General features: G+C 49.7%; 2 protein-coding genes across 3 annotated transcripts in view; one reads left to right on the top strand and one right to left on the bottom strand.

Annotated features, from left to right (window-relative positions):
- DCST1 (DC-STAMP domain containing 1) overlaps positions 1 to 6349 on the bottom strand; it is a 30135-nt gene extending 23786 nt beyond the window's left edge. For both annotated transcript variants that reach the window (XR_013228357.1, XM_077322056.1), the window contains exons 1-6: positions 6194 to 6349; positions 4197 to 4322; positions 3685 to 3759; positions 3391 to 3519; positions 2648 to 2787; positions 289 to 466 (exon numbers count right to left, since the gene is read on the bottom strand). Coding sequence is in view for 1 of the 2 variants with exons in the window: in XM_077322056.1 (XP_077178171.1) it covers positions 289 to 466; positions 2648 to 2787; positions 3391 to 3519; positions 3685 to 3759; positions 4197 to 4322; positions 6194 to 6266 (721 nt within the window). In the remaining variant the exon portion in view is untranslated. The remainder of the gene's footprint in view (positions 1 to 288; positions 467 to 2647; positions 2788 to 3390; positions 3520 to 3684; positions 3760 to 4196; positions 4323 to 6193) is intronic.
- Positions 6350 to 7286: 937 nt separating this feature from the next.
- The window catches only part of DCST2 (DC-STAMP domain containing 2), a 32837-nt gene continuing 12589 nt past the window's right edge, over positions 7287 to 27534 (top strand). Inside the window, exons 1-9 of the mRNA XM_077322045.1 lie at positions 7287 to 7850; positions 8544 to 8714; positions 10419 to 10520; positions 10915 to 11109; positions 12359 to 12424; positions 16715 to 16928; positions 23540 to 23697; positions 24993 to 25157; positions 26788 to 26955. Of these exons, the coding sequence (XP_077178160.1) occupies positions 7523 to 7850; positions 8544 to 8714; positions 10419 to 10520; positions 10915 to 11109; positions 12359 to 12424; positions 16715 to 16928; positions 23540 to 23697; positions 24993 to 25157; positions 26788 to 26955 (1567 nt within the window). The 5' untranslated portion in view covers positions 7287 to 7522. The remainder of the gene's footprint in view (positions 7851 to 8543; positions 8715 to 10418; positions 10521 to 10914; positions 11110 to 12358; positions 12425 to 16714; positions 16929 to 23539; positions 23698 to 24992; positions 25158 to 26787; positions 26956 to 27534) is intronic.

Raw genomic sequence — 27534 nt, 5'->3', positions numbered from 1 at the left:
AAGGTTGACTCAGCCTTCCATCCTTCCGAGGTCGGTAAAATGAGGACTCAGCTTGCTGGGGGGTAAACGGTAATGACTGGGGAAGGGAATGGCAAACCACCCCGTATTGAGTCTGCCATGAAAACGCTGGAGGGCGTCACCCCAAGGGTCAGACATGACCCAGTTCTTGCACAGGGGATACCTTTACCTTTACCTTTTTTACAGCCAAAATAGCACTGGACCCCTGTATCTACTGGCGTACCCCACTTTCCCCCCAGCGGACACTCTTCCCCCCTTTCACCCACTCACATGAGCAGCGCATCCGGGTTTTCTCCTCGTAGAGTTTCTGAGTAGAAGGCGGGTGCTTCTTACTCTCCTCCCTCACCGAGCGCACGTTGTAGCCCGAATCGCTCGCCACCTGCTCGTTCAGGGCCAAGAAGGAACGAGACACTTCTCTGGTTTCGTTCTTCAGGGTCTTCCCGCCTCTCTGTCACAGAAATAACGCTGGTGTGACTGTGGGGTTGCCAGCTCTGGGTTGGAAACTCCCTGGAGACATTGGGGGCGGAGCCAGGAGTGGGCGGGGTTTGTGGCAGGGAGGGACCTCCATGGAGAATAATGCTGACTCCACCCTCCCAAGCGGCCATTTTGTCCAGGGGAACTGATCTCTTTAGTCTAGAGCAGTGGTTCTCAACCTTCCTGATGCCACGACCTCCTTTGGGTCCTCAGCGATCCCTGGGAAAAAGGTTGATCGACCTCCCTAGGGGTCGTGACCCCCAGGTTGAGTACAGCTGGTCTAGAGATAAGCTGTAATACTGGAGAAGCTCTAGGTCCCATCTGGGGATTGGAATCCATAACCGAGATTAGGGCAGGGGTGCCCAGCAGCACATGGAAGGACATGGCAGTATAGGGCCAGCGTGGTGTGCTGGTAGCAAACAGCCAGAAGAACCTTAAAGATTTAACAACATTTGTGGTAAGGTACGAACTTCCGTGAGCCACGGGTCATTTCTGAAATCTCCTCCCCAGCCATCAGTTATATTAGACTTTTAAGGGGCTGCTGGACTCTGGCTCTTTTCTGCCGCTGCAGACAGACTAACATGGCCACCCGGCTTGATCTGTCTCTGCGGTATATTGGCAGCGGTGTTGAACTCATTTGTCACGAGGACCAAAACTGGCTCAAATGTCACTTTGGCAGGCCAGGCCGCGTGCTCCTTAAAATCTGTTGCCAAATACCGGATATATTCTATCACTGACCGTGACCAATAGCATTCCTCAGCAGAGCTAGCGGCCAAACGAGCACTCTTCCTGCCTTATGGTTGCCAACTCTGGGTCATTTTATCATTTATTATTTATTAATTGGGTGGGTAGACTGCTCCTCTCAGGCAACAGTCTTGGAGTGGTTAACAACATCTAAAAATCCCATTACACACATGGTTCTCAAACAGTGAATAAGTGAAAACTAATTTCTTATTTAAAACATAGCCATCCTTCTAAATCAGGCTTTCTCAACTAGAGTTTCATGAAACCCTGGGATTTCTTGATGGCCCTGGAAGGGTTTCCTAAATGGGTGGGAATTCATTATTTTTAATATATATATATATCAAATTTGTTAAACATTTCTTGAGTGATATAACCATACATGGACATGTTGACCTCCCTGCCCCAAAATGGCCAATGATGGGTCTAGAGGGGGGTGGGAAGGGGAGGCGCCCTGGGTGGGCATGTCTACAGCTCGGCTTCACAACCATATTATTTATTGTTATTGTTATTGTTATTGTTATTGTTATTGTTATTGTTATTGTTATTGTTATTGTTATTAAATTTATATCCCGCCTCCCCCTGGAGGCTCGAGGCGGGTCACATAAAAACCAATCCCCCAAAACAATAAAAGCACAATAAAGCATAATACAATTAATACAAAAGTTAAGACAAGAATGGCGGCAAAATTCAATATAACAAACCCAATTCCACGCCCACTAAGAAGGGATGCATGGTTGTGCCGCTTCTGGGGTTTTTTCGAAGCCTGAAAAATGTTTCAGCTTTTTCTTAATGATGAAAAAGTTGAGAAAGGCTGCTCTAAATATAATGGCTGGGTTGCGTTTTGGGCCCGAGAACTCAGACAGCGACGGTGGCGGAGGGGAGGCAGAGAGGAGACGAGGGAGGCCCGTTGGTGTTGCCCTCAACCGTATGCCTGGCAGAAGAGCTCCATTTTGCAGGCCTTTGGAGCTTTGATAGCTCCAGGAGTGCCCAGATCTCTGCTGGAAGCTGGTTCCCTCGCTCTGGTTGAGGCCAAGACACACGTCTTTGGAGTCAGGGTCCACCACCAAATTGGAATAAGCCTATCATAGCACTCTTCAGGGAATGCTATTCGGAGAGGCGGCCCCTCAGTTAACACAAGACCCAGACTGCTTTAAACCTTGGAGGGTAAAGCCAACACTTAAAACTCGAACCCATTAAGGGAGTCCAAATTTCAAAATAAACTAGACGTGACATCTTAATCTTAAATTAAATCTTAAATTTAAAACTTTGTTAGGAGAACAGAAGGATGTTGGCCAGTCCCAGATTTCCCTGAACTAAATTCCCTAAAGATGTCCAAGGGGAAGAGCTCCTCCATTTGGCGACGGCTGCTCTAACCTGTTCCCCTCCTTGGGGAATTCTCCCCTTGACTCACCACCATGTCCGTCAGGACCTTGCGCAGGGGGTTTGTTGACACCTTCCAGGCGCGCTTGGCGTTTTCGATCTGCAGCTCCACAGTGCAGCTAATGGACCGCACCACTTCGCCCAGGTTGTGCCGGATGTTGGACACAGGGCCTGCCGGAAGCAGAGAGAGGGGAGCAGTTTCTGGTGGAGAGAAGGTGCCCGCTGCTTCTGCTCTAAGGTGACCAGTCTCCAAGGGGTGGCTGCAGATCTCCTAGTATTGCAAAGGGTCTCCAGGTTACAGAAATCTGTTGCCATGGAGGAAATGGCTGCTTTCGAAGAGGGACTCTATAGTATTATATGCCACTGAGGTTCTTCCCTTCCCCAAAGCCTGCCGTCCCCAGTGCCACCCCCAAAGATCCAGAGTTGGCAGCCTATTCTGCACCCACCCTCTGAGAGTATTAGGCTTGCCAACTCTTAAGCTTGAAACTTTCTGGAAACCTCTCTCTCTCTCTCTCTCTCTCTCTCTCTCTCTGTGTGTGGGGGGAGATCAGGGGAGGATGGAGTTTGGGAACCAGAGCAGGAGATTCATGGGAGAGCCTCAGCCTCCCTGCCCTGTTGCTGGCCCTGCAGAGGAACTGGCTGTTTGTTTTGGGGGAGAATGCAGGCATGCTACTAGGGTGGGACTGTGAAAGGATCACATCCTGGGGTCCAATTGGGAGCTGTACAATTTATAGGGGAAGGAGGCTATCCCCTGGAATGGGTGTTTTCTCATACCATCGTAGATGCTGGCCAACACGTAGGTGAGCACGTAGAGCCGTCCCTCTTTGCCCAGGAACTTAGGTATCACCAGGAGGCTGGTGCAGCGGAAATGAGAGGAGGTGCCCCATCCCAAGGCACCCACACCTAGAAGGAAGGGGCAGTCAGAACTAGAGGTCAGGGTGGGCAGCTGGGCCTGTGTCCCCTTCCTTCTCCAGCCACCTTTTTGTGTTTTCACCTATTGCCGACTCCTCTGGCCAGCCCTCCCCGAGTTTCCCCCATCTCAACCTCCCCCCTTGAGCCTCTCCTTACCTGCCATACCGCACATCAGCTGGATCTTGTGGTCCTCAGTGATGCTCATTGGGAAAATCAGGATCCAGGAGAGGGCTGGAAGCCAAAAATCAGAATGCACGTGCAGTTTGACTGCAACCCTACACCTCAGTATTCATTGCTACGTACGAAGGTGGCATACACTGAATCAAACCCAGGGAGGGATGCCGCTCCCCTTCTGGGGTCAGGGGATCCCCTACTTTGGCATTGTTCCCACAGATTTGGAGGTTTGAGAAACTGTTGGAAATCCCCCCCACACACACACACCAAATAAAACAGGGGCTTTTGTGCTGATCCTTAGCCCCCACCAGTGACTAGGGAGGACCTGACATTTCCAACCATAATTGTGGACTTCATGTCAAAAGACAACTAATTTGACACAACGTCCTCTGTCCTGCCCCCCTTCTCCATGCAGGGTCTTCCACTGGGTCACAGCACCACCCAGATCCGGCCTGCATTCCCATCCCAATTGTTCCAGTGCACAGTTGACTCACCCAGAGCAAACACGGTTCCGAGTCCAGCACCCAGGAAAAACTTGGAGAGTCTGAATTCCTCCGGCTGGCTCCAGAGATAACGGGTGCAGAAGCGAGGGAGGAGGCGGCCGAGGAAGTGTTTGAGAGCTGTGAAGAGACGAAAGGCTTAACATCATGGCTACCTCTCATACGAGTATAAGAATGGCCTAGCTGGATCTAACCAGTAGGCCGGCATTCTGGCTTATATAGTGGCCAACCAGTTCTTCTGCAGTGCCAACAACAGGGTAGGGAGGCTGATGTCTTCTTCTCATAAGGGTCTCTCCCATTCAGGATGCTTGCTCCTCATTTTTGAGTCCCAGATGTAAAACTCTGCATTTCTGATTCATAGAATCATAGAATCATAGAATGATAGAGTTGGAAGGGGCCATGCAGGCCATCTAGTCCAACCCCCTGCTCAACGCAGGATCAGCCCTAAGCATCCTAAAGCGTCCAAGAAAAGTGTGTATCCAACCTTTGCTTGAAGACTGCCAGTGAGGGGGAGCTCACCACCTCCTGAGGCAGCCTATTCCACTGCTGAACTACCCTGACTGCCAATTTTTTTCCTGATCTCTAGCCTATATCGTTGTACTCGTAGTTTAAACCCATTACTGCACGTCCTTTCCTCGATTGCATCTTGTTCTCGTTTCAATTGCATCTTGTTCTCGTTTGACCACTTTTCCAGCATGTTCAGATCTCGTTGGACTCTATCTTCCAAGGTATTTGCTACTCCTCCCATTTAGTGAGTAGTCCCTCCCCCCCTCATCCAGATCATCGATTAAAAAGTTGAATAGTACCACATCCAGTACTGAACTCACTGCTCACCTCCCTCCAATCTGATGAAATATCATTGACCACCACTCTTTGGGTGCGGTTTTCTAGCCACTTCCCTGTCCACCTAACCATCTGAAAAGCCAGTCTGCAGTCCTCCAGTTTACCCATCAGAACATCATGGGGAACCTGGTCAAAAGCCTTACTGGAATCCCAAGTAGAGCTTACTGAAATCCAGGAGATCCCTACCTAGATCTGGTAACCCTACTCCCCCATCCCTTACAGGTGTCCAGGGGGGACCTGACACTCCTATTCCTCTGACACTAGGGTTGCCAACCTCCAGGTAATGGCTGGAGCTCTTCCACTGTTACAATTGATCTCCAGATGACAAAGACCAGTTCCCTTGGAGAAAATGGCAACTTTGAAGGGCAGACTCTATGGTATTATACTCTGGAGCAGTCCCTCCCTCTGCCAAACTCCTCCCTCCCCACTTATGGAGAATGGGGAGGAATGCTGGAAATTAACATGACATAACTACAAGACCCAGAAGTAATGTAGCCAAACTAGGGTGACATTGGTTTGGGGGCAAAAACTCTATGGTAGAATTAGCTTCGGCCATAGAGTTTTGCCTCCAAACCAGAGTATCCCCCCTCTGCAGGTATGTCACATTAATTTCTGGCTTTCTTCCCTGTTGAGGGGGTAGTTCCCCCACTGGCCAGCTGGCCTGCGGCAGAGAGGTTGGGCCTGAAAGTGTGGGATCCCCCCCCCCATTTACTAAGATGACTGCAAAATTGTGTGCAATAGCAATTGAGCTACGTCAAATAAACACAAAATCTGAAATGATTTTAAACAAATCCACTATTTTTAGCCATTTTATTAATTTTCATTAAATATTATTCTCTAAGTCCATCCATAAATCTTTTAATGGATTTTTAAAATGGATTTTGCCGTTTTATATAATTTTGTCTTAACTTGTTTAAAGGTTTTGTCCTGTTTTCAGCTATTTTCAGGATCATTCTCTTTCCCGCCACTTGTGAGGGGGTCTTCGGATTATAATCACTTGACACCATGAAGTGCAGGACCCCTGTCCCCACCAGAGGTATGGTATCCCTAGCCCCTCCCCCAATGAAATTCCATCTCTTTCCCAACCCAGAACTAGCAGCCCTGTCCCATGCTGAGTTTTGAAGCTTAGATGGAAGGGTGAGACTCACAAGTATTGGGAGATTTTTGCCAGGGCCCCTTCCCGACCCTCTGATACTTCCCTTTGGCAATGTGGCGACCCATTTCCTTCTGCTACATTGAATGCCAGGGTTAAACCTACTTCAGAACCTGGCCTTATCAGCCTAGGTCTCATTGAAGTAGTAAGCCCGTGGCAAGGCTGTACCACCTCAGACTGCAGGTGGCAGTGCGCCCAATTGCACATTCCTCCATACAACCCAGCTCCCTGCCCATAGAAAACTAGTTCATCAGGGGAAAGCATTTTCACTTTGCATTGTTGCTGATGTGCTAGTTTTCTTCATGGTAGGATTTTCTTGCATGGACGATTCCTCCCCATGTGAGCCCACACCTGCAATCTGAAGTGGTATAGCCTCAGCATAGGACGGCCATCTCACAGTGAGCTAGGGCTCTATGACGTCACAATCCACATTCTACAGTGGAGGACTCCTGCCTTTTTGAGCCTGCCGACACTTTTGGAACCCTGGCACTGGGTGGTGGGCAGAATCACAAAATGGCTGCCACAAGAGGCAGAGCCAACTTCAAAATGGCTGCTGCCAGAGGCGGAGCCAGCCACAAGATCTCAGGAGTGAAGTTACATGCAACTCTCATAATAACTCTTCAACATTTTGGACAGAAGCTCTGTTCTACAGAATGCCTTTCAAAATGAACATATTGTTTTACACTATTTTCTTGCACGCATGTGTATCTTCAGTCCCACTTGTGCTGTCATGGCAGTTGTTTAAAAAAGCAGCACAGCCAATCCAATCTCCAGTGACCTGCCTGGCCTGATCACTTTCTAAAAAGACCTGGTGAGCACCAGGGAAGGTGTTGGCAGACCCCAGGATGCCCACGGGCGAAGAAGCAATCTTATTTTTGTTCTTTCAGCCACCTAAAATGTCAAAACATAACTCTGAAAAATTAAATACAACTGTCAGGCCAATTCCTAATTGGTGAGACTGATTTTCAACATCAGCCAAATTGGTTTGCAGAGTATCGTCAGAGAACCAGAAAGATTCCAGTGGATCAAAGGCAGGTTAGAATCCGGGCGGGGCAGAGGGTGGGGCCATGTCAGAATCTGGGCGGGGCTTAGCAACAACTGGATTTTACTGGCTTTTGAAATCCCCAGGCTTGAAAGGACACGGCATTTGAGTGAGGAAACTCCCCTATATTCTGTGGGGTTTGGGGTGTGGCTCTTGGTTTAGCCCTCACCAAACCAGCATTTTGGAACTCAGGAGCCATCCTTGAGTTTGAACGGTCGCTCTTTCATACCTCTCCTGTGCCGCTTTCTGGGACAGAGGCCAAGTAGCCCATTCTGAGTGGCCATGGGATTCCTGCCCAGTTTCTCCATGCAGCAAGCCAAGGAGGTGCTCCAGAAACGCCTGGGGAGGAAGAGAAAGAAAAGGAAGACGCAGGGCCCTCAGCTGTCCGAAGACACCGTGGGACGCGCAATGGCACGCAGCATCGGAGGCTTTTTCCTGGGGATGACCATTGCTGGGCTCTACGCCGTGTTGGTCATTTTTGTCCAGGGCTTCAACCTCTGGTACTGTCTGGTGTCGACCATCAGCCTAGCGGCCGGCCTCGGCTTTGGCATGGCCTTCTCGTACAAAGTGCGGGTGACCGTCCTGCTCGTGCTGCCCCAGATGTTCTCGAGTAAGTGGCGCTCAAGATCCCAGGCTCTGGGTGTCCAAAATCAAGGCTGGTGGAGGCAGGTGAACATTTCAGGGAGTCCCACCTGGAGGCTGGCATCTTTGGGGACTTTTGGACTCCCCAGAGAAATAGAGTTGCAGAGTAACAGAGCATGTTGAAGTATGCAGTTATGAGTTTCCTTTGTGGATTTTGGATGAGGCACAGATCCAGATTCGCAGTGCTTTGAGTTTTAAAAAGAGAGAATCTTTACTGGGAAAGATTATTTACAAAATATATCATATTCCACTGCTTCTGTCTCCTTACTGAAGCAGAGTACAGAAGTTTAGAGAGTAGTTACAAAGGGAATACACTGCAAGCCTCTTGTGACTAGGCTGCAGGCGGACTACATGCCGCACATCACCAGAGCGCCTTAATGGAGCTTGCTCCTTGCTTCAGAGCACACACACTGATCTTATTCCCGAAGAAGCAGGAAGTAGGCAGGAGCCCACCTTTAAAAAAGGACCCAGTGCTGGGGTTTTTGCTACTGCTCATGGCTGCAACTCCCAGCACTGGCCACCCGGCACCACTAGTGAGCACACAGGTGCAGTTTAGCTGCTTAAACAGCTTAATAAGAGTCCTTCAAGACTGGCTTCCCCAAATTCCTCACCAATTGCAATTCCAGCTGCATCCCTATGTACCTCTGTCCGTCCCTTGCAGGAGAGACCAAAACCATGCTGCTCCTCTTGGCCTTCGGCTTGGCCATGCAGGGCCCCTTCGCCAACATCGTGCGGAACTTCACGCGATCTGCCGATACCGTGTCATGCGGCGCCGAGCTTGCTCTGAACCAGACGGCGGAGATGCTGCAGAGAGCCCGTCAGCCCCTGCTCAGTGAGATCATTCTCTTTAATTTCATATTTGCTTCCTTTACACCTCACTGTTCTCCCCGATGGGAACCCAGAGCAGCTATATCATTCCCCTCTTCTTCATTTTATTTCACAACGACCTTGTAAGGTAGGCTTGGATGAATGTGTAACGGAATGTGTGTTCTGGAGGACAGGGAGGGACCCCTGCCAGGCATTGGCCCAGGGGGCATAAATTGGCAGGGGACGGCCGGCTGCAGGAAAGATGTAGAGCTCCACCATGGATCCAGCTAGGCTAGATGGCCTAGCGTAGGGGTAGTCAACCTGTGGTCCTCCAGATGTCCATGGACTACAATTCCCATGAGCCCCTGCCAGCGTTATCTGGCAGGGGCTCATGGGATTGTAGTCCATGGACATCTGGAGGACCACAGGTTGACTACCCCTGGCCTAGTGGTTAAGAGTGGCGGCTTCTAATCTAGTGAGCCAAGTTTGGTTCCCCACTTCTCCACTTCTGGGTGACCTTAGGCTCATCACAGCCCTGATAGTGTTGTTCTCACAGAGCGGCCCTATCAGAGCTTTCTCAGCCCCACCTACCTTACAGGGTGTCTGTTGTGTGAAGGGGAAAGGAAGGAGATTGGAAGCCACTTTGAGACTCCTTCGGGCAGTGAAAAGTGGGGTATAAAAGCCAACTCTTCTTCTTCAATGTGGATTATGTGAATTTAGGCAGACCCTGAGAGGAAGGGCAGGGAGGGATGAGGGAGTGCTCTCGGTTTTCATGACCCTTACTTGCCCGCCCAGGATAATCCTGATCTTTGGAGTCAGGAAGGAATTCCTCTCAAGGCCAGATCAGCCAAGGTATCCTGAAGAGTTTTTGCCTTCCTCTGATCAAGGGGTCACTCAGGAAGCGGGTGGGTGGAAGCATTTGTGAATTTCCTGGATTGTGCGGGGGGTTGGACTAGATGACCTTTGAGAACGCTTCCAGCTCTATGCTTCCGTGGTTCTATGACTTATATTTCTGGTGCTAATAGTTCTGGCTGTAGATGCAAATGAAAAAAAAAAGAAATCAGAACAGGGACAGGAAGCGATCAGTGTCTTAGAGCAGGGGTAGTCAACCTGTGGTCCTCCAGATGTCCATGGACTACAATTCCCATGAGCTCCTGCCAGCAACGCTGGCAGGGGCTCATGGGAATTGTAGTCCATGGACATCTGGAGGACCACAGGTTGACTACCCCTGTCTTAGAGGACAAGCTGGAAGATCTACAAGGCAACCTTAAGCACACTTTGAAATGGTCAGAGGGCAGCCATTAAGAAAACAGACCCCACACATGCCAAAGGCTTGACCTGAAACAGGATTTTTTGCAGCTGCTATCTAACCATTAAAAACAACAACAACGACAATAACACTCTGGAAACGCATCCCTGGATATCTGAGCATCAGGCCCAGGGCCCCACACCAGGCAGGAAGCACGAGTCCCCTAATAGCAGATAAGAGACTGCAAGCACCTGGTTCCTGCCTTCCACAGGGGGTTGGACTAGATGACCCAGGAGGTCCCTTCCAACTCTAGGAGTCTACTGCATGGTGATTGAAAAGCACTCTGCGCATGCCAAGTGGTCCTTTTCAGATCACTTTGGCTCCTGGATTCTTTAGTTTGGCTGCGGAACCAAAATCAAGTTCCTAGTCCCTATTGAAAGCCAGGCTTCGCTGACCCTCTGCCCCTGTGTTTCTGCCCAGCTGCGTTACAAAAAATCAAGGATATTGCCAAGAAGGCCAAAGTGGTGGGGGACCGTGTCCGAAAGCTTTTCCGGGCCGTCATGGACTCTGTGCGGCATGTTGGTAGGTTTGGGGAGTGGGAAGGAGGGGAGGATGGCCAACCCCCCCCCTCGGGGACTGCAGAGATCAGTTCCCCTGGAGGAAAGGGCTGCTTGGGAGGGGGGACTCAGGGATGCCAGCCTCCAGGTGGGGCCTGGGGATCCCCTGGAATGACAGCTCCTCTCCAGATTGCAGAGATCAGTTCCCCTGGAGGAAAGGGCTGCTTGGGAGGGGGGACTCTAAGGCTTGTTCCCCACTGAGGTCCCGTTTTCCCCAGGCTCCCCCCTCCCCAAATCTCGAGGACTTTCCCCAACTGGGATCTGGCAACCCTACTCTCTCATCCCCTGCTAGTGACCAGGGGAAATCTGGCGTTTCTTCCAACCTGGCACTGCCCCTCTGCCCTTGACCCACCCTGCAGCCAACTGCCTCCGGAACGTCTGGTACTGGCTGCTGAACCTGGGCGAGGTGTGCAACCGGGAAATGGGCACCCCCTACCGCAAGTGCGTCCGTCTCTTTCAAGATGCCAAGGACGAATGCGAGCGCGCCATCCCCCTCCTTCACCTGCTCTGCTACATCGTGTTGCTCTTCAAGCCCCTCTGCGGCCTGGCCAACGGTGAGTGTCTCTTCCAATCTTGTTTTGCGGTCCACTCATCCCATGGCTAGGTGTGCCCCTTCGCCTCTACTGCTAGGCCTAAGAATACCTTACAGAGGGCAGCAGAGGAGACACGGAGTTCGAACATTTAGATTAGGAAGTTCTTGTTATTTTCAAATATCTCTTCCAGTGTTCTGATTGCCTCAATTGTTGACTTCCTGCTCCTTTGGGTACTTCCGGCCACCTTTCCCTGCTGAATATTAGTCAGTTAGACTGTTAGGTCTCTCTCCCTCTCCTCTCTAACTCACAAAGATTATTTCATTCATTCATTCATTCATTCATTCATTCATTCATATGCCACTGCATCATGCTGGCTCTCATGTGATTTGTTTGCATTTTTTATACCAATTAATCCACAAAGCCCTGTAAGGAAAGGCTAAGGGACGTGGGGATGTTCAGCCTGGAGAAAAGGAGGTTGGGAGGGACAGGATGGCTCTCTTGAAGGATCTGAAAGGCTGTTCCTTGGAGGAGGGCAGGGAAAGGTTCCTGTTGGCAGCAGAGGAGAAGACCCACAGTTATGGGTTTAAACTACTTGTAGAATGGTCTCGGCTGGATATCAGGATAAAAAATTTCACAGTTCAGTGGAATGGGCTGCCTAAGGAGGTGGTGAGCTCCCCCTCACTGGTGGCCTTCAACCAGCAGCTGGACAGATCCTTCTCCTGGATGCTTGAGGCTGATCCTGCATTGAGCAGGAGCTTGGACTGGATGGCCTATTTGGCCCCTTCCAATTCTGTGTTTCGTTGATTTAGTGTCAGGGTTTTTAAAAAAAAGTAAATAAACAAATAGTAAACTGGCCGATCCCTTGGGAAACCACACCATCGACAGATGAGGTGCGGAGTGTCTCGATGCTCACCGTATTCTCTGAGTTGCAGGAAACTGATTTTGTGAATGAACTACACATCCCCTCCAATAATATTGGTGTGATAAGGACTGAGCATGCTGCAGGAGGCACAGAAGGCTGAGGGTGCTAAAGGGCAGAAGGGAGCAGGGGAGCCGGAGCGGAGAGTTGATAGAATCCTGGAAAGTCCTCTTTGGGGAGGGGGGAGATTATTCACATTGTTGCCTCTTTCCTCAATTCCTCCCTGTTTGCTGTTTTCCGCACATGCAGTGAAACCCCCGGGGGGCCTTGGTGGCTCACAGGGGCTGCCGGTTGCATCAGGGGTTGGACGGGGGCATTGCCCTCTTAATGGTCTGTCATTCTTTCCCACAGTCCTCCTTGTGTTTTGCATCATCCCCGAATATATCGTGCCGTTCCTACAGCGCAACGTTGGAGCTCGTGAGTGCTCGGGGGGGGGGGGGTGTCCTTCCTAACTCACCGGCCTCAAGTCGGAGAAATTCAGGATAGGGTGGGAAGGGATGGTGAGGCAGAGTCACATCTATGAATGAGCAAAACCTCTCGCCCCGTATTCCTCCCTCCCTCTGAATGGAAATAAGAACTTTCTGGACCTTACTGGAACAGACTCAAATCCATTGACTCTGTGGATCCCGTTTCCGGTCGCCGCTGCCCAAATGTATTCTGGGGAACCCATAAAGCAGGGTATGAAGGCAGTAGCCCTCCCAGTTTATACCTGGTACTTGAAGGTGCACTGCCTCTGAATGTGGAGGTTCCATTGGGGTCTTTTTCCATGGGCCTGTCAAGCCCACTGTTCACTTTCAGAGAGCAACAAGAAGAGCTGCCCAGCTCTGTGGTATGCCCCTGGCACCTGGTATCCTGGGATAGACTGTCACTGCACGTGGAGGTTCCATCTTGCTTGAAGGCCAAATAGGGGGGTGGTTCAGGGCTTTGTGAAACCCGGGGGGTTCTTCACACCCCTGGAACGGTTTCCCAAATGGGTGAGGCCTAATTAATTTTAAAGTATATTTTTTCAAATTTGCTAAATATTTATTGGGTGATATGGCCATATATCCCCCTTCAAGGATCGCTGCCTTGTTGTGGCAAGGGGGCTTGCGTAGTTCAGTGAAGCTATGAGCTATGCCGTGCAGGGCCACCCAAGACGGACAGGTCATAGCTGAGAGCTCTGACAAAAGGTGATCCACTGGAGAAGGCAATGGCAAACCACTCCAGTATCTTTGCCATGAAAACTCTATGGACAGTTCCAATAGGCATAACGATATGACGCTGGAAGATGAGCCCCTCAGGTCGGAAGGTGTCCAATATGCTACTGGGGATGAGCAGACGGCTAGTACGAGTAGCGCCAGAATGAATGAAGCGGCTGGGCCAAAGCCGAAAGGACGCTCAGTTGTGGAAGTAACTGGTGGCGAAAAGACAGTCCGATGCTGTAAAGATTTTTATTCCATAGGAACCTGGAACGTCAGATCCATGAATCAAGGCAAGCTGGACGTGGTTAAACAAGAAATGAGAAGACTGAACATCGACATTTTAGGAATCAGTGAACTAAAATGGACAGGAATGGGTGAATTTAATTCAGATGACCATCAGGTATACTACTGTGGACAAGAATCTCGCAGAAGAAATGGAGTAGCATTCATAATCAATAAGAGAGTAGGAAAAGCAGTCTTGGGATACAATCCCCAAAATGACAGAATGATCTCAGTTCGAATCCAAGGCAAACCATTCAACATCACAGTGATCCAGGTCTACGCCCCAACCACTGCTGCTGAAGAGGATGAAGTTGATCAGTTCTATGAAGCCCTACAACACCTTCTAGAAGCAACGCCCAAAAATGATGTGCTTATCATCATGGGGGATTGGAATGCTAAAGTAGGAAGCCAAAAGATAACCGGGATAACAGGCAAGTTTGGCCTTGGAGTACAAAATGAAGCAGGGCACAGGCTGGTAGAATTTTGTCAAGAGAATACAATGGTCATAGCAAACACTCTTTTCCAGCGACCCAAGAGACGACTCTACACATGGACATCACCAGACGGTCAACACAGAAATCAGATTGACTATGTGCTCTGCAGCCAAAGATGGAAAAGTTCTATCCAGTCAATAAAAACAAGACCAGGAGCTGATTGTGGTTCAGATCATGAGCTTCTTGTTGCAAAATTTAGGCTTAAATTGAAGAAAGTAGGGAAAAGCACTAGGCCACTCAGGTATGAACTAAATCATATCCCTGACGAATACACAGTGGAGGTGACAAATAGATTTAAGGAATTAGATCTGATAGACAGAGTGCCTGAAGAACTATGGACGGAGGTTCGCAACATTGTACAAGAGGTAGCAACTAAAACCATCCCAAAGAAAAAGAAATGCAAGAAATCAAAATGGCTGTCTGAGGAAGCTTTACAAATAGCTAAGGAGAGAAGGGAAGTGAAAGGCAAGGGAGAAAGAGAAAGATACACCCAATTGAATGCAGAATTCCAGAGAAAAGCTAGAAGAGATAAGAATGCCTTCTTAAATGAACAGTGCAAACAAATAGAAGAAAACAATAGAATGGGGAGGACCAGAGATCTTTTCAAGAAAATTGGAGATATAAAGAGAACGTTTCATGCAAAGATGGGTATGATAAGGGACCAAAATGGTAGGGACCTCACAGAAGCAGAAGAGATCAAACAAAGGTGGCAAAATTATACAGAAGAACTATACAAGAGCGAGCTTAACATCCCTGATGACCACAATGGGGTAGTTACTGACCTGGAGCCAGACATCCTGGAATGTGAAGTCAAATGGGCCTTAGGAAGTCTGAGCAACGATAAAGCTAGTGGTAGTGACAGCATTCCAGTTGAACTATTCAAAATCTTAAAGGACGATGCAGTAAAAGTGCTACACTCAATATGCCAGCAAATTTGGAAAACTCAACAATGGCCACAGGATTGGACAAGGTCAGTTTACATTCCAATCCCAAAGAAGGGCAATGCCAAAGAATGTTCAAACTACCGCACCATCGCACTAATTTCTCATGCTAGCAAAGTTATGCTCAAAATCCTACAAGCTAGGCTCCAGCAATATGTGGACCGAGAACTTCCAGAAGTACAGGCAGGATTTCGAAGAGGCAGAGGAACTAGAGATCAAATTGCCAACATACGCTGGATCATGGAGAAAGCTAGGGAGTACCAGAAGAACGTCTACTTCTGCTTCATTGACTATGCTAAAGCCTTTGATTGTGTGGAGCACAACAAATTGTGGCAAGTTCTTAAAGAGATGGGAATACCAGAGCATCTTATTTGTCTCTTGAGAAATTTATATGCAGGTCAAGAAGCAACAGTGAGAACTGAACATGGAATCACTGACTGGTTCAAAATTGAGAAAGGAGTTCGGCAAGGCTGTATACTGTCGCCTTGCCTATTTAACTTGTATGCAGAGCACATCATGAGAAATGCGGGATTAGAGGAGTCACAAATTGGGATCAAGATTGCAGGGAGAAATATCAACAACCTCAGATATGCAGATGATACCACTCTAATGGCAGAAAGTGAAGAGGAACTAAAGAGCCTGTTGATGCGGGTGAAGGAGGAGAGTGCCAAAGTTGGCTTGAAACTCAACATCAAGAAAACAAAGATCATGGCATCCGGCCCTCTCAATTCCTGGCAAATAGAAGGGGAAGAAATGGAGATAGTGACAGATTTTATTTTCCTGGGCTCCAAGATCACTGCAGATGGGGACTGCAGCAAAGAAATTAAAAGACGCTTGCTCCTGGGGAGGAAAGCTATGGCAAATCTAGACAGCATCCTAAAAAGCAGAGACATCACCCTGCCAACAAAAGTGCGTTTAGTCAAGGCTACGGTCTTCCCAGTTGCAATGTATGGCTGCGAAAGTTGGACCATAAGGAAGGCCGAGCGTCAAAGAATTGAGGCTTTTGAACTCTGGTGCTGGAGAAGACTCTTGCGAGTCCCTTGGACTGCAAGGCGAACAAACCAGTCAGTCCTAGAGGAGATCAGCCCTGACTGCTCTTTAGAAGGCCAGATCCTGAAGATGAAACTCAAATATTTTGGCCACCTCATGAGAAGGAAGGACTCCCTGGAGAAGAGCCTAATGCTGGGAGAGATCGAGGGCAAAAGAAGAAGGGGACGACAGAGAATGAGGTGGCTGGATGGAGTCACTGAAGCAGTCGGTGCAAACTTAAATGGACTCCGGGGAATGGTAGAGGACAGGAAGGCCTGGAGGATCATTGTCCATGGGGTCGCGATGGGTCGGACACGACTTCGCACCTAACAACAACAACATATATATGTACGTGTGTGTGTATACACATATACACACAATAAATAAAATAAATAGACATCACCAAATATATATATATATATATATTTGGTGATGTCTATTTATTTTATTTACCATATATATATATATACATATACATATATACATATATACATATATACATATATACATACATACATACATACATACATACATACATACATACATACATACATACATACATACATACATACATACATACATACATACATACATACATACATATATATATATATATATATATATATATATATATATACTGACACACATACATATACATACATACATGTTCTAAAACATCACCTGTCTTGTGGTCCCAAATCTGTGACCCCTCAAAATGCAATGTTTCTGCTTGCAGCAGTGTCTAACTCCTCCCCGATATTCATTCCCCGACTCCCCCAGCCATCTCCCAAGTGCTCAACCGCATCCGCCGCGAGTTCGAATTCAACATCACCACCCTGCACCATTACGACGTGACCGTCAACGCCAGCAAGAGCCTCTCCCAGGTGGCTTTCGACATCATGGAGGACATCTCCCTGCGCCTGCAGCCTGTGCAGGAGGCCGTGGGGCTCTTTGGCTACATGTCCACTTTGGTCATCCTTTACATCTATGTCAAGTAAGTCGAAAGGCGAGAGACATGAAAGGCCAAGGCCTGTGGCTTGCTCATTCGGGGACCGTTTTGTCTTTTGCTCTGTTTCACAGGAGTCGGAGGATGCCTTAAATTGGCTTTGCTGGGTTCCTGGGCAATTGCTGTGCCAGAAACCTATGAGATCATAGAGTTGGCCATACTGGTCATCTAGTCCAACCCCCTGCTCAATGCGGGTTCTTAGAATCATAGAGTTGGAAGGGCCATACGGGCCATCTAGTCCAACTCCCTGCTCAATGCAGGGTCTTAGAATCATAGAGTTGGAAGGGCCATACTGGCCATCGAGTCCAACCCCCTGCTCAATGCAGGATCATAGAATCATAGAGTTGGAAGGGCCATATGGGCCATCTAGCTCGACCCCCTGCTCAATGCAGGATCATAGAATCATAGAGTAGGAAGGGCCATACGGAGCCATCTAGTCCTACCTCTTACAGAATGCTGGAAACTACTACCTGCTCACCCACAGTGACCCCAATTCAATGCCCAGATGGCGCCCCACCACCACCACACACACAAAAAAAACAGATTCTCTGGCCAGTCTGGCCTGGAAGCCTCAAGTTTCCCTGATAGGGTTTTGTCCGGTTGCTGCTTGAAGACTGGCAAAGAAGGGGAGCTCACCGTCACCCCAGGCAGCCAATTCCACGGCCTAGCTCCTCATACTGTCAAAATGTTATTTCCTACTATCTAGCCGGTACCTTTCTTCCTGTAACTTAAACCCATTCTTGCAGGTCCTTCGCTGCCCCCAGGAACGGCTCCCTGCCCTCCTCTAAGGGGCAGCCTTTCCAGTACTTAAAAGAAATCATGTCCCCTCTCAGCCTTCTCTTCTGCAGATCTCGCAGGGCAGGCTCTGCATCCTCCTCATTGCTCTCTTCCACATCTGCTCCATCCCATTTATATCCTTTTCGAAGCGAGGCCTCCAGAAACGCACACAGGACTCTAGCTGTGGCCTGATTGATGCTGTGTACACTGGGACTATGACATCTTACGATTTGGGAATTGTATCTCCGTTGATTCCCCCCTCCCACGACTGCATTTTCCCAGAAGTGGCGTGATGGTGCAGAATATGGTTGGGAAGCAGAGCTGTGGACACGCCCACCTGGGGCCCCTCCCCTTCCCACCCCCTCCATCTTTGGCCACTTTGGGAGGGGGGGTGTCGGCATGACCATAGGTAGTCATATCACCTGATCAGTGTTTAAGACACTTAAAAATATGTAAAATTAATTAACTCCCACCCTTTTGGGAAACCCTTCCAGGGCCGTCAAGAAACCCTGGTTGAGAAAGCCTGGCTTAGGGTCTGCCTACCCCATATCCCCATATAGATGGTGAAGAAATGGAGGTAGTGACAGATTTTATTTTCCTGGGCTCCAAGATCACTGCAGATGGGGACGGCAGCAAAGAAACTAAAAGACGCTTGCTCCTGGGGAGGAAAGCTATGGCAAATCTAGACAGCATCCTAAAAAGCAGAGACATCACCCTGCCAACAAAAGTGCGTTTAGTCAAGGCTATGGTCTTCCCAGTTGCAATGCATGGCTGCGAAAGTTGGACCATAAGGAAGGCCGAGTGTCCAAGAATTGAGGCTTTTGAACTCTGGTGCTGGAGAAGACTCTTGTGAGTCCCTTGGACTGCAAGGCGAACAAACCGGTCAGTCCTAGAGGAGATCAGCCCTGACTGCTCCTTAGAAGGCCAGATGCTGAAGATGAAACTCAAATACTTTGGCCACCTCATGAGAAGGAAGGACTCCCTGGAGAAGAGCCTAATGCTGGGAGCGATCGAGGGCAAAAGAAGAAGGGGACGACAGAGAATGAGGTGGCTGGATGGAGTCACTGAAGCAGTCAGTGCGAATTTAAATGGACTCCGGGGAATGGTAGAGGACAGGAAGGCCTGGAGGATCATTGTCCATGGGGTCGCGATGGGTCGGACACGACTTCGCACCTAACAACAACAACAACCCCATATCCCAAGATCTTGTTCAAACACACAATGCTACCCAGAAGTGTGTCCCCTCCCCATCCAGTCCACGTGCTTCTCATTTTTGTTAATCAGATGAAGAACCATGAACTTACCGGGGTTGAATTGTATCTTGTTCATAAGACAGAATGGTAAAGACACCACCCTTAGTAAAACTAGGCCAAACCTGGCATAAAATTAAATATGGGGGGGGGAGTCGTAAACCAGCAGCTGCCCTGCCCCCCCTCCCCCCCACAAAGCAAGCCAATTCAGAAAAGGTTGAGGAGCAAACAGAGGAGTCCAGGCCCCATCTGCTCTTCCAAATCAATACAGCCTAAACAAGTCAAACGTCCTTTAACAAACGTACAACACAGCAATAATCTGCAAAGCAGGCCCTTTGTAAACCATAAGAGACCTGCCAGCCAAACAGGACGAAACGTGATTATTGCTCCTCAACCTTTTTCGTTTGGAGCCGGCTGGCGGTAACACCATCTTAATCCGGTGATGCTTTGGCATTTTAAAAAAACAGCACAGAACAATCCCAAAAGCAGGACGTGTAAAACAGTGCCAAACGAGGCAGGTTACAAGCCATGGAATCCAAATAGAGAGAAGATATTTAAATAAACCGCTAAAAAGTGGGTTAAGATTCAATTCAAAAGCCGTGCAAACAAAAGGGTTTGGATCTGAAGCCCAACGACATAATCACACGTTAGGTCCCCCCCCCCCGCCAAGAATCCATCAATTCTGCACTCAGGTGCAGGGGGAGCTTGCAACACGCAGACACTTTGCATTTTGACCCCAGGGCCCGTGGCTCAGAGCATTGGTGGCAGGGGAGAAATGGGGAAGGGGTTTTCTCTCCTCTCCAGGCAGTAAGGGGGTATCTGCCCAGCCCTGCACCTCTGGCTCTCCAGTCCACCCATGTGGGTTTTCCTCTGCATCCCCCAGCCCAGCCCATGAGACCTTTCACTGAGGACCCTGGAGCTCACCAGCTGCTGTCCTTTATAAAGTTTATCTCTCCACTACCTGGCATTACATTTTATGGCATATGTGGCCCAGCCAAACAAAGTGACATTTTTCTCAGATCCAGCCAGGGGTCCCCAACCAGGGTTCAGTGGAAACCTGGGGTTCCTCGGCCTTTCCCAGAAGTTCATATGGCCGTTGATGTCACCAGGTGTCACCAGAGCCTACTTCCCCTGTCAGTCTACAGGCCTTGTCTGTTTCTCCACAATGAAACGAGATTGCTGTCTTCAAGTCACTTAGAAGAGGGCAGGAAGTGGTTCCTATTGGCAGCAGAGGAGAGGACCCGCAGTAATGAGTTTAATCTACATGTAGAAAGGTACCATGAGCCTCTTGTGGCGCAGAGTGGTAAGGCAGCCGCCTGAAAGCTTTGCCCATGAGGTTGGGAGTTCGATCCCAGCAGCCGGCTCAAGGTTGACTCAGCCTTCCATCCTTCCGAGGTCGGTAAAATGAGTACCCAGCTTGCTGCTGGGGGGTAAACGGTCATGACTGGGGAAGGTACTGGCAAACCACCCCGTATTGAGTCTGCCATGAAAACGCTAGAGGGCGTCACCCCAAGGGTCAGACATGACTCGGTGCTTGCACAGGGGATACCTTTACCTTTACCTTTAGAAAGGTACCAGCTAGATATCAGGGGGAGGGGGGGTTCACAGTCTGAGTGGTTCAGCAGTGGAATGGGCTGCTTGAGGAGGTGGTGAGCTCCCCCCCCTCCCACTGGCAGCCTTCAAGCAGCGGCTGGACAGATACAGATCCCGGATGCTTGAGGCTGAGCCAGCATTGAGCAAGGGGTTGGAATAGATGGCCAAAAGATCCCCTTCCAACTCTAGGATTCTGTGATTCTCCTCTGTGGATGCTTGAGGCTGATCCTGCGTTGAGCAGAGGGTGGGACTAGATGGCATGTCTGGCCCCTTCCCACTCTACGATTCCATGATTCTAAGCAGCGGCTGGTCAGATCCTTCTCCTGGATGCTTGAGGCTGAATACTGCATTGAGCAGGGGGTTGGACTAGATGGCCTGGGTGACCCCTTCCGACTCTATGATTCTGTGATTTTAGGAAATGGAAAATGACTGGTTGATTGTTTGATGGGTTGGCATCCTACTACTGTGCCCAGTTCTCTGAAGGCTCATGTCACCACTTTTGGGGTTCCTCAAAGTCTAAAAGATTTGAAGGGGTTCCTCCCCCAGGAAAAGGTTGAAAAGGGCTGGATCTAAGTTTTGTAGTAAATGAGTTTGAAACCTCAGGTCTACGTTCTCTGGATATAGACAGGTCTTCCAGGTCTCAGCTTGGTCCTCCAGAGACTCAAAAGTCTAACTGGAGAATGCCTACCTCTTCCCTCTAGCACAGGGGTAGTCAACCTGTGGTCCTCCAGATGTCCATGGACTACAATTCCCACGAGCCCCTGCCAGCATTTGCTGGCAGGGGCTCGTGGGAATTGTAGTCCATGGACGTCTGGAGGACCACAGGTTGACTACCACTGCTCTAGCACACCTTCGTGTCAACCAACAAGCCGGGCCACAGTATCCCCCATGACTGCTGAGCATTATTTCAAATGTATCACTAAGACGATTCGTTTTCTCTCCGGTCGACCTTTAACCTCAAGACCCGTCACCCTCTTGGCTCTTCAGTCAAGGGGTGGAGAGGCCATTGTGCTGCAATCATTCCGATCTTTCGAGGGTCAAGTGAGAACGCTTTCACTGAGCCAGCTTTCCACCCTTCGCGTCAGATCTTTGGGAGCGTGCCGCTTTGGAGACGGCCTGGACGTGCCGCGTTCCCTTTTGTCGCTGCGGTTTTTAAAGGCTTTTGTTCCCAAAGCGGCAGGAACCTGTTGTGAGCCACCCCGAGGAAGAAATGAATCAAAAGGCAGGATAAAAATCTTTTTCGGGCAATCAAAGGCAACGAGAAAGCCGAAAGGCATAACAGCGGGCAGAACAGGGAGGACTGTGCTTGAAGGGAGTATTGGACCATTTCTGCATAAGAAGGAATGCCTTGTTTTATTATGTTTGTTTGTTTATTTGCTTGTTTATTCGATTTATATACTGCCACATTTCCTAAGAACCCGCGGCGGTTCACAGAATAAAACATTAAAATACAATAAAACCCCCATAAAGGTAAAGGTATCCCCTGTGCAAGCACCGGGTCATGTCTGACCCTTGGGGTGACGCCCTCCAGCGTTTTCATGGCAGACTCAATACAGGGTGGTTTGCCAGTGCCTTCCCCAGTCATGACCGTTTACCCCCCAGCAAGCTGGGTACTCATTTTACCGACCTCGGAAGGATGGAAGGCTGAGTCAACCTTGAGCCGGCTGCTGGGATCGAACTCCCAGCCTCATGGGCAGACAGCTTCAGACAGCATGTCGCTGCCTTACCACTCTGCACCACAAGAGGCTCTAAAACCCCCATAAAACCCCAATTTACAATAAGACAAGCAGCTGGTCAGTGGGTGCAGGTCTAATAGGCTTTGGGAAGGGCTTGGTGGAAACACAGGTGGTCTGCTCTGGCCTCAACCACACACCTGGTGGACGAACTCTGCCTTTCAGGCCCTGCAGTAAGCTGACAATTCCGGCAGGGCCCTCAGCTCTTCCGGGAGCTCATTCCACCAGGTTGGGGCCAGGACTGAAAAGGCCCTGGCCCTGGTCGAGGCCAGGCGAACATCCCGGAGGCCAGGGACAGCCAGTAAATTCCTACCGGCAGAGCGAAGAGCCCTGCTGGGGGCATAAGTAACCAAGCCAGGGGTAGTCAAACTGCGGCCCTCCAGATGTCCATGAACTACAATTCCCAGAAGCCCCTGCCAGCGAATGGTGGCAGGGGCTTCTGGGAATTGTAGTTCATGGACATCTGGAGGGCCGCAGTTTGACTACCCCTGAACCAAGCGGTCCCACAGTTAAGCTCCTTTAGATACTGCGAGTCAACTCCAGCCTTTCCACATTTGGGTTTTCCGCCCCCCATTTCCCAGGCTGGAATTCACGACATGCTTTCCATACTTCAGTCTGGCAGAGGCAACCTCCCATCATGCTTTGCTCCCGTCCCCCTTTTTTTTTTTTTAAGTGGCTTGGCTTTTTTTGCAAAATGGTGCCCGCTTGCAGCTTTGTTTTCGTTTTGCCCCTTAAGCCCACTGTTTTGTGGCCTTGATCGCCTTCCCCCCTTCCCCCCCAAGTGTCCCGAATGTAATTTTTTTTGTAAAGCCCTGGGTTATAATGTTATAACTTTATAATAATGTTATAACGTTATAACACTGCTGTGCAAGACTGAAAGACTGTTTATTTTTATTATTTAATGAGAACACCCCTTTTTAAAAGAAAAGGGCAGGTTTTTTGAAATGGGGGGAGGACAGTGAAAAAGAAAGGGGTGGGCACGGGGAGAAACCCAACTGCATGCATTTCCGCATTGGACAGCCCCGAATTAGACCCTATGAAACCGTGATTAAAAGGACGAAATTCAGTTTTCTGGGGATTCCTTTACTGTGTGGGGGGCAATTTGGGACTGCGTCTGAAGAAGCAAACTTTAGTGCAGAAACGGATGAAAAAGTCGCCCCTTTAAAAATGTAAATCTGATGGCTATCACTAGCGTTGAAACAGGAGAGTTCCTGAGAAATTGATGGGAGTGGTCTGTCACCCACAGGGCTCTGCTCTATCGGAAGTGCTACTTGCACGAAGACAGCTTTGACAACATCTACATCACGAAACAGTTCCTAGAAATGGATGCGATGCGGAGAAAGCTCCAGAGGCCCACGGTCCTGCCGTTGTCTGCCACGGAGAGCACAAAATACATCCGCCCAGGTAAGACGAAAGGTGGATGGTGCCGGGCCCTAGGGATGCTGACCTGAAGGAGGCGGCTGGAGGTCTCCTGGAAAAACAACCAACCCCCAGGAGTCAGAGTTCAGTCCCTGGGAGAATATGGCAGCTTTGGAAGGTGGAGTCCATGAGAATACTGGCAGAGGCCCATGGGAATTGTAGTCCATGAACCTCAGGAGGACCACAGGTTGACTACCCCTGATTAAGACTATTCAAAGCACAGTCTCTTTAGAACCTTTTTTAAAAAGATCAATGCTGTTTCAAAGAGGAAAAACATTCTGCACATGCTCAGAAGCCTTTTGCCTGAAGGCCTTTTTCTTTCTTTGGAATGACCCCTTATGCATATGCCAGAATCTCTCAGCCTCAAAGAACTTCTGAAAACAAGAGTTGGCTAACCCATCCCTAGGCCGCTTGTTACCAAAGCAAAAAACTCGGCGATCAGGTTAAACCAGTTCTTCCAGCTCTCAAAAAGCTAGTTCGTTCTTTCTTAGTCCCACGGGAGTAAGCACCTGACTGCATGTAGGGAAATCCCCCGCAGTTAGAAAGCAAGCGTGGCAAGGAGAATAGAGTCGACCCCTTGACATGCTCATTTTCAACATGCAGGGGATTTTAAGTTTTTGTTTTCACATGGAGAAACATTATGCCATATGAGCTCAAGCCCCCATCGGAAGGGGGCTCAAGCCCCCATCCTGCCACAGATTGACCACGTCAAGGAGAACGTGTCCAAAGTGAATCCGGAGAGGCAGAATCCAAAGGGCTGCCTTGGTGATTCTGGGGCCTTGGGTCAAAGTTCAAGGCCAGGCCTGAGAATCACATCAACTCATGAGCCTACTAAATCTGATCACCAGTCCATGAAGGTCAGTATTGTCAGGCTGGCAGCCATTATGCAGGATCTCAGGGGGAGGTCTTTCCCATCACCTCCTGTCTGGTCCTTTTATCTGGAGTTGCCGGGGATTGAACCGGGGACCTTGCGTGTGCCAAGCAGAGGCTCTGCCACTGAGCCACGGCCTCTCTTACTGCCACCCCCACCTGCAGAACCGAGCAAGAAGCAGCCTTCACCCTGAGTGAGGCAGGCAAGAACCATCTCAGCTGCTAGGAGCCAGCTGCCATGCCCCAAACTGGGCCAATGCAAATGCCAGGAGAAGTCTGCTCTTCCTCTTCCACCCCCTCTTTTGGGGGCAGTTGTCCCCTCCAAGTGTGGGGTCCAAGGCAGCTGCCTCTGTTGCCCATTGGCTGAGGCTGCCCCTGCCCCAGCATCCTGCCTCTTCTTTCCCGTGCAGCCTCTTTTGTTTTGCCCCGTCACGAGCGGCTCCGCTATGCCCTGGCGCTGTCCTCCATCTTCCGCCAGCTCATCATCGTGGTCCTCATGATTGTCGGCGACTACTCCGTCTTCTGGCTCTTCGACCTCGTGCGGTATCAGCTGCATGGCGAAATCATCGCGAGGGGTAAGTCAGGAGAGGGGCCATGCCCAGTGAGCCCCTGCTACGCTGGTCCGGCTGGAGCCAAAATGGTGCAGTGGTTAAGTGTGGCGGTTTTTTATCTGGAGAGCCGGGTTTGATAGAATCCTAGAGTTACAGGGGTCCATCGAGGACATCTAGTCCAGCCCCCTGCTTCATGCAGGATCAGTCTAAACCTCCACTTCTCTAGGTTGAACATCCCCAAATCCCTCAGACTTCCCTCACAGGGCTTGGCCTCCAGGCCCCGGATCATCCTCCACGTTCTCCTCTGCACCCTCTGTTAAGTCTGCAGGTTTGGTGAATACAGACTCAGAAGTGGTTTGAAAACAGCTCTCTTTATTAGTAGTAACAGCAATCAGCTCCGACGAGGCAGAACAAGAAACAAGGGACAGCCCCCCAGTATATATACACTTTCAGATGAATCATAGAATAATAGAGTTGGAAGGGGCCATACAGGCCATCTAGTCCAACCCCCTGCTCAACGCATCCTAAAGCATCCAAGAAAAGTGTGCATCCAACCTTTGCTTGAAGACTGCCAGTGATGGCCCCGCCCAGAGCCCTGATAGGCCCTTAATAGAGCCCTCCGATTGGTCCATAAAGTTCTTTTTCATTCTCAGTGTCTATGGGTAGGTTTCTCATGCCCTGTTTTGCACAATGTCTCTTGTAATCATACTTGGTGCATCACATCCTCTCCATTTTGGCCACATCCTTTTTGAAGAGGGTCCTCAGAACTGCACACAGGTGGGGGCTGACCAATGCAGTCGACAGAGGGACTGTGACATCTGGGGATATTGATGGGATGCCTCTGTTGATCCAGCCCAAAACTGCATTTGCCTTCTTTACTGCCGCATCTCGCGGTCTGCTCCTATTGAGCTGACAGTCCACAAGCACCCCAAGATCACGTTCACACACACTGCTACCCCGAAGGGTCTCTCCCATCCAGTCTGCTTGCTTCTCATTTGTGTGACCCAGATGTAGAACTCTGTACTCCTCCTTATTGAATTGCACCTTATTCTTGCATTGAGTTATTTGTACTGTTCCTGTCTGATGTAAACCACCCTGAGCCTTTGGGGAGGGCGGTATATAAATAAATAAGTAGGTAATTAAATAAGTAAGTAAACAAACAATCAGACAGACAGACAGGTACGTAGGTAGATAGCCCATTTCCCAGCGTGTTCAGATCATAAAATCCTAGAATCATAGAGTTGGAAGTGACCTCCTGGGTCATCTAGTCCAACCCCCTGCACTATGCAGGACACACACAACATCAAATATCTTCTGGGGTGTTTGCTGCTCCTCCCAATTCGGGGTCACCCGCAAATTTAATGGGGAGTGCCCCTAAAGAATCCTGGGAATGGTCATTTCACAAACTGCCAACAATTCGCTCGCCCCCCTTCCCTCCCTTCTTCCCGGAACTACAACTCCCATGATTCCCCAGCAGAGGGAACAATGACCACACCAGTAGAGGAGCCCCATATAGTCAAGCGTTGCCCTAAGTGGGGCCTGCAGAATGCCCGTGAGAAGCAGTGTAGGAAACGGGAAACTCTGCATTGGTTTACAGCCCTATCAGGAAGGGTTTTCCTGTGCTGACGGACGGCACGGTTCTCCTCCCGCTTAGCGCCTGTGACCATGACCGTCAGCGTGAGCGGGACGGGCTACTCGGGCGAGATGTACCGGGACATGGTTTCAGCCTTTGACGTGCTGCAGCGTGGGAACATCAGCGTGCTGTCCAAGAAATGCCGCTTGCGCCCCTCGGAGCCCGACTACAACGGCTACATCCTGATCGGTAAGCTCCGGTGTGTCCCAGGGCCCGGTTCAAAGCACGCACTGGTCAGGTCTTCTCTGAGGGCCGGTGTGGCAAAGAAGATGGCATGTTAGACCGGTATCCTGGGTGACCCGAGTTCGAATCTCCACTTCCGCCATGGAAGTTCACTGGCTGATCATGGGCCCAGCACTTATGTTTCTCACAGAGTAGCATTATCAGAGCGTTCTCAGCCCCACTTACTTCACAGGATACTTGCTGTGGGGCATAAAACCCAACTCTTCCTCTTCTTCTGTAGCAGACTCTGGGGGACATAGAGGGGGGAGATGTGCAGAATGGCCCAGGTTAGCCTAATTTATCAGATCTCGTAAGCTAAGCAGAGTTGGACCTGATTAGTGCTTGGATCGGAGTCCAGGGTTCCTGCACAAAGTTAGCCCATGTTAGCCTTCAAACCCCAATGGCAGCCTTTCTCAACTTTTTAACCATTGAGAAACCCCTGAAAGTTCTTCAGGCTTTGAGAAACCCCGGAAGTTGAGGGATCGTGCAGAATACGGTTGAGAAGCAGAGCTGTGGACACGCCCACCTGGGGGCCCCTCCCCTTCC

This window comes from Paroedura picta, chromosome 1 (assembly GCF_049243985.1).
Source record: "Paroedura picta isolate Pp20150507F chromosome 1, Ppicta_v3.0, whole genome shotgun sequence".
Classification (NCBI taxonomy): domain Eukaryota; kingdom Metazoa; phylum Chordata; class Lepidosauria; order Squamata; family Gekkonidae; genus Paroedura; species Paroedura picta.
Note: the sequence above shows the minus strand (reverse complement) of the source record. Positions and strands in the feature narration are given on the sequence as shown.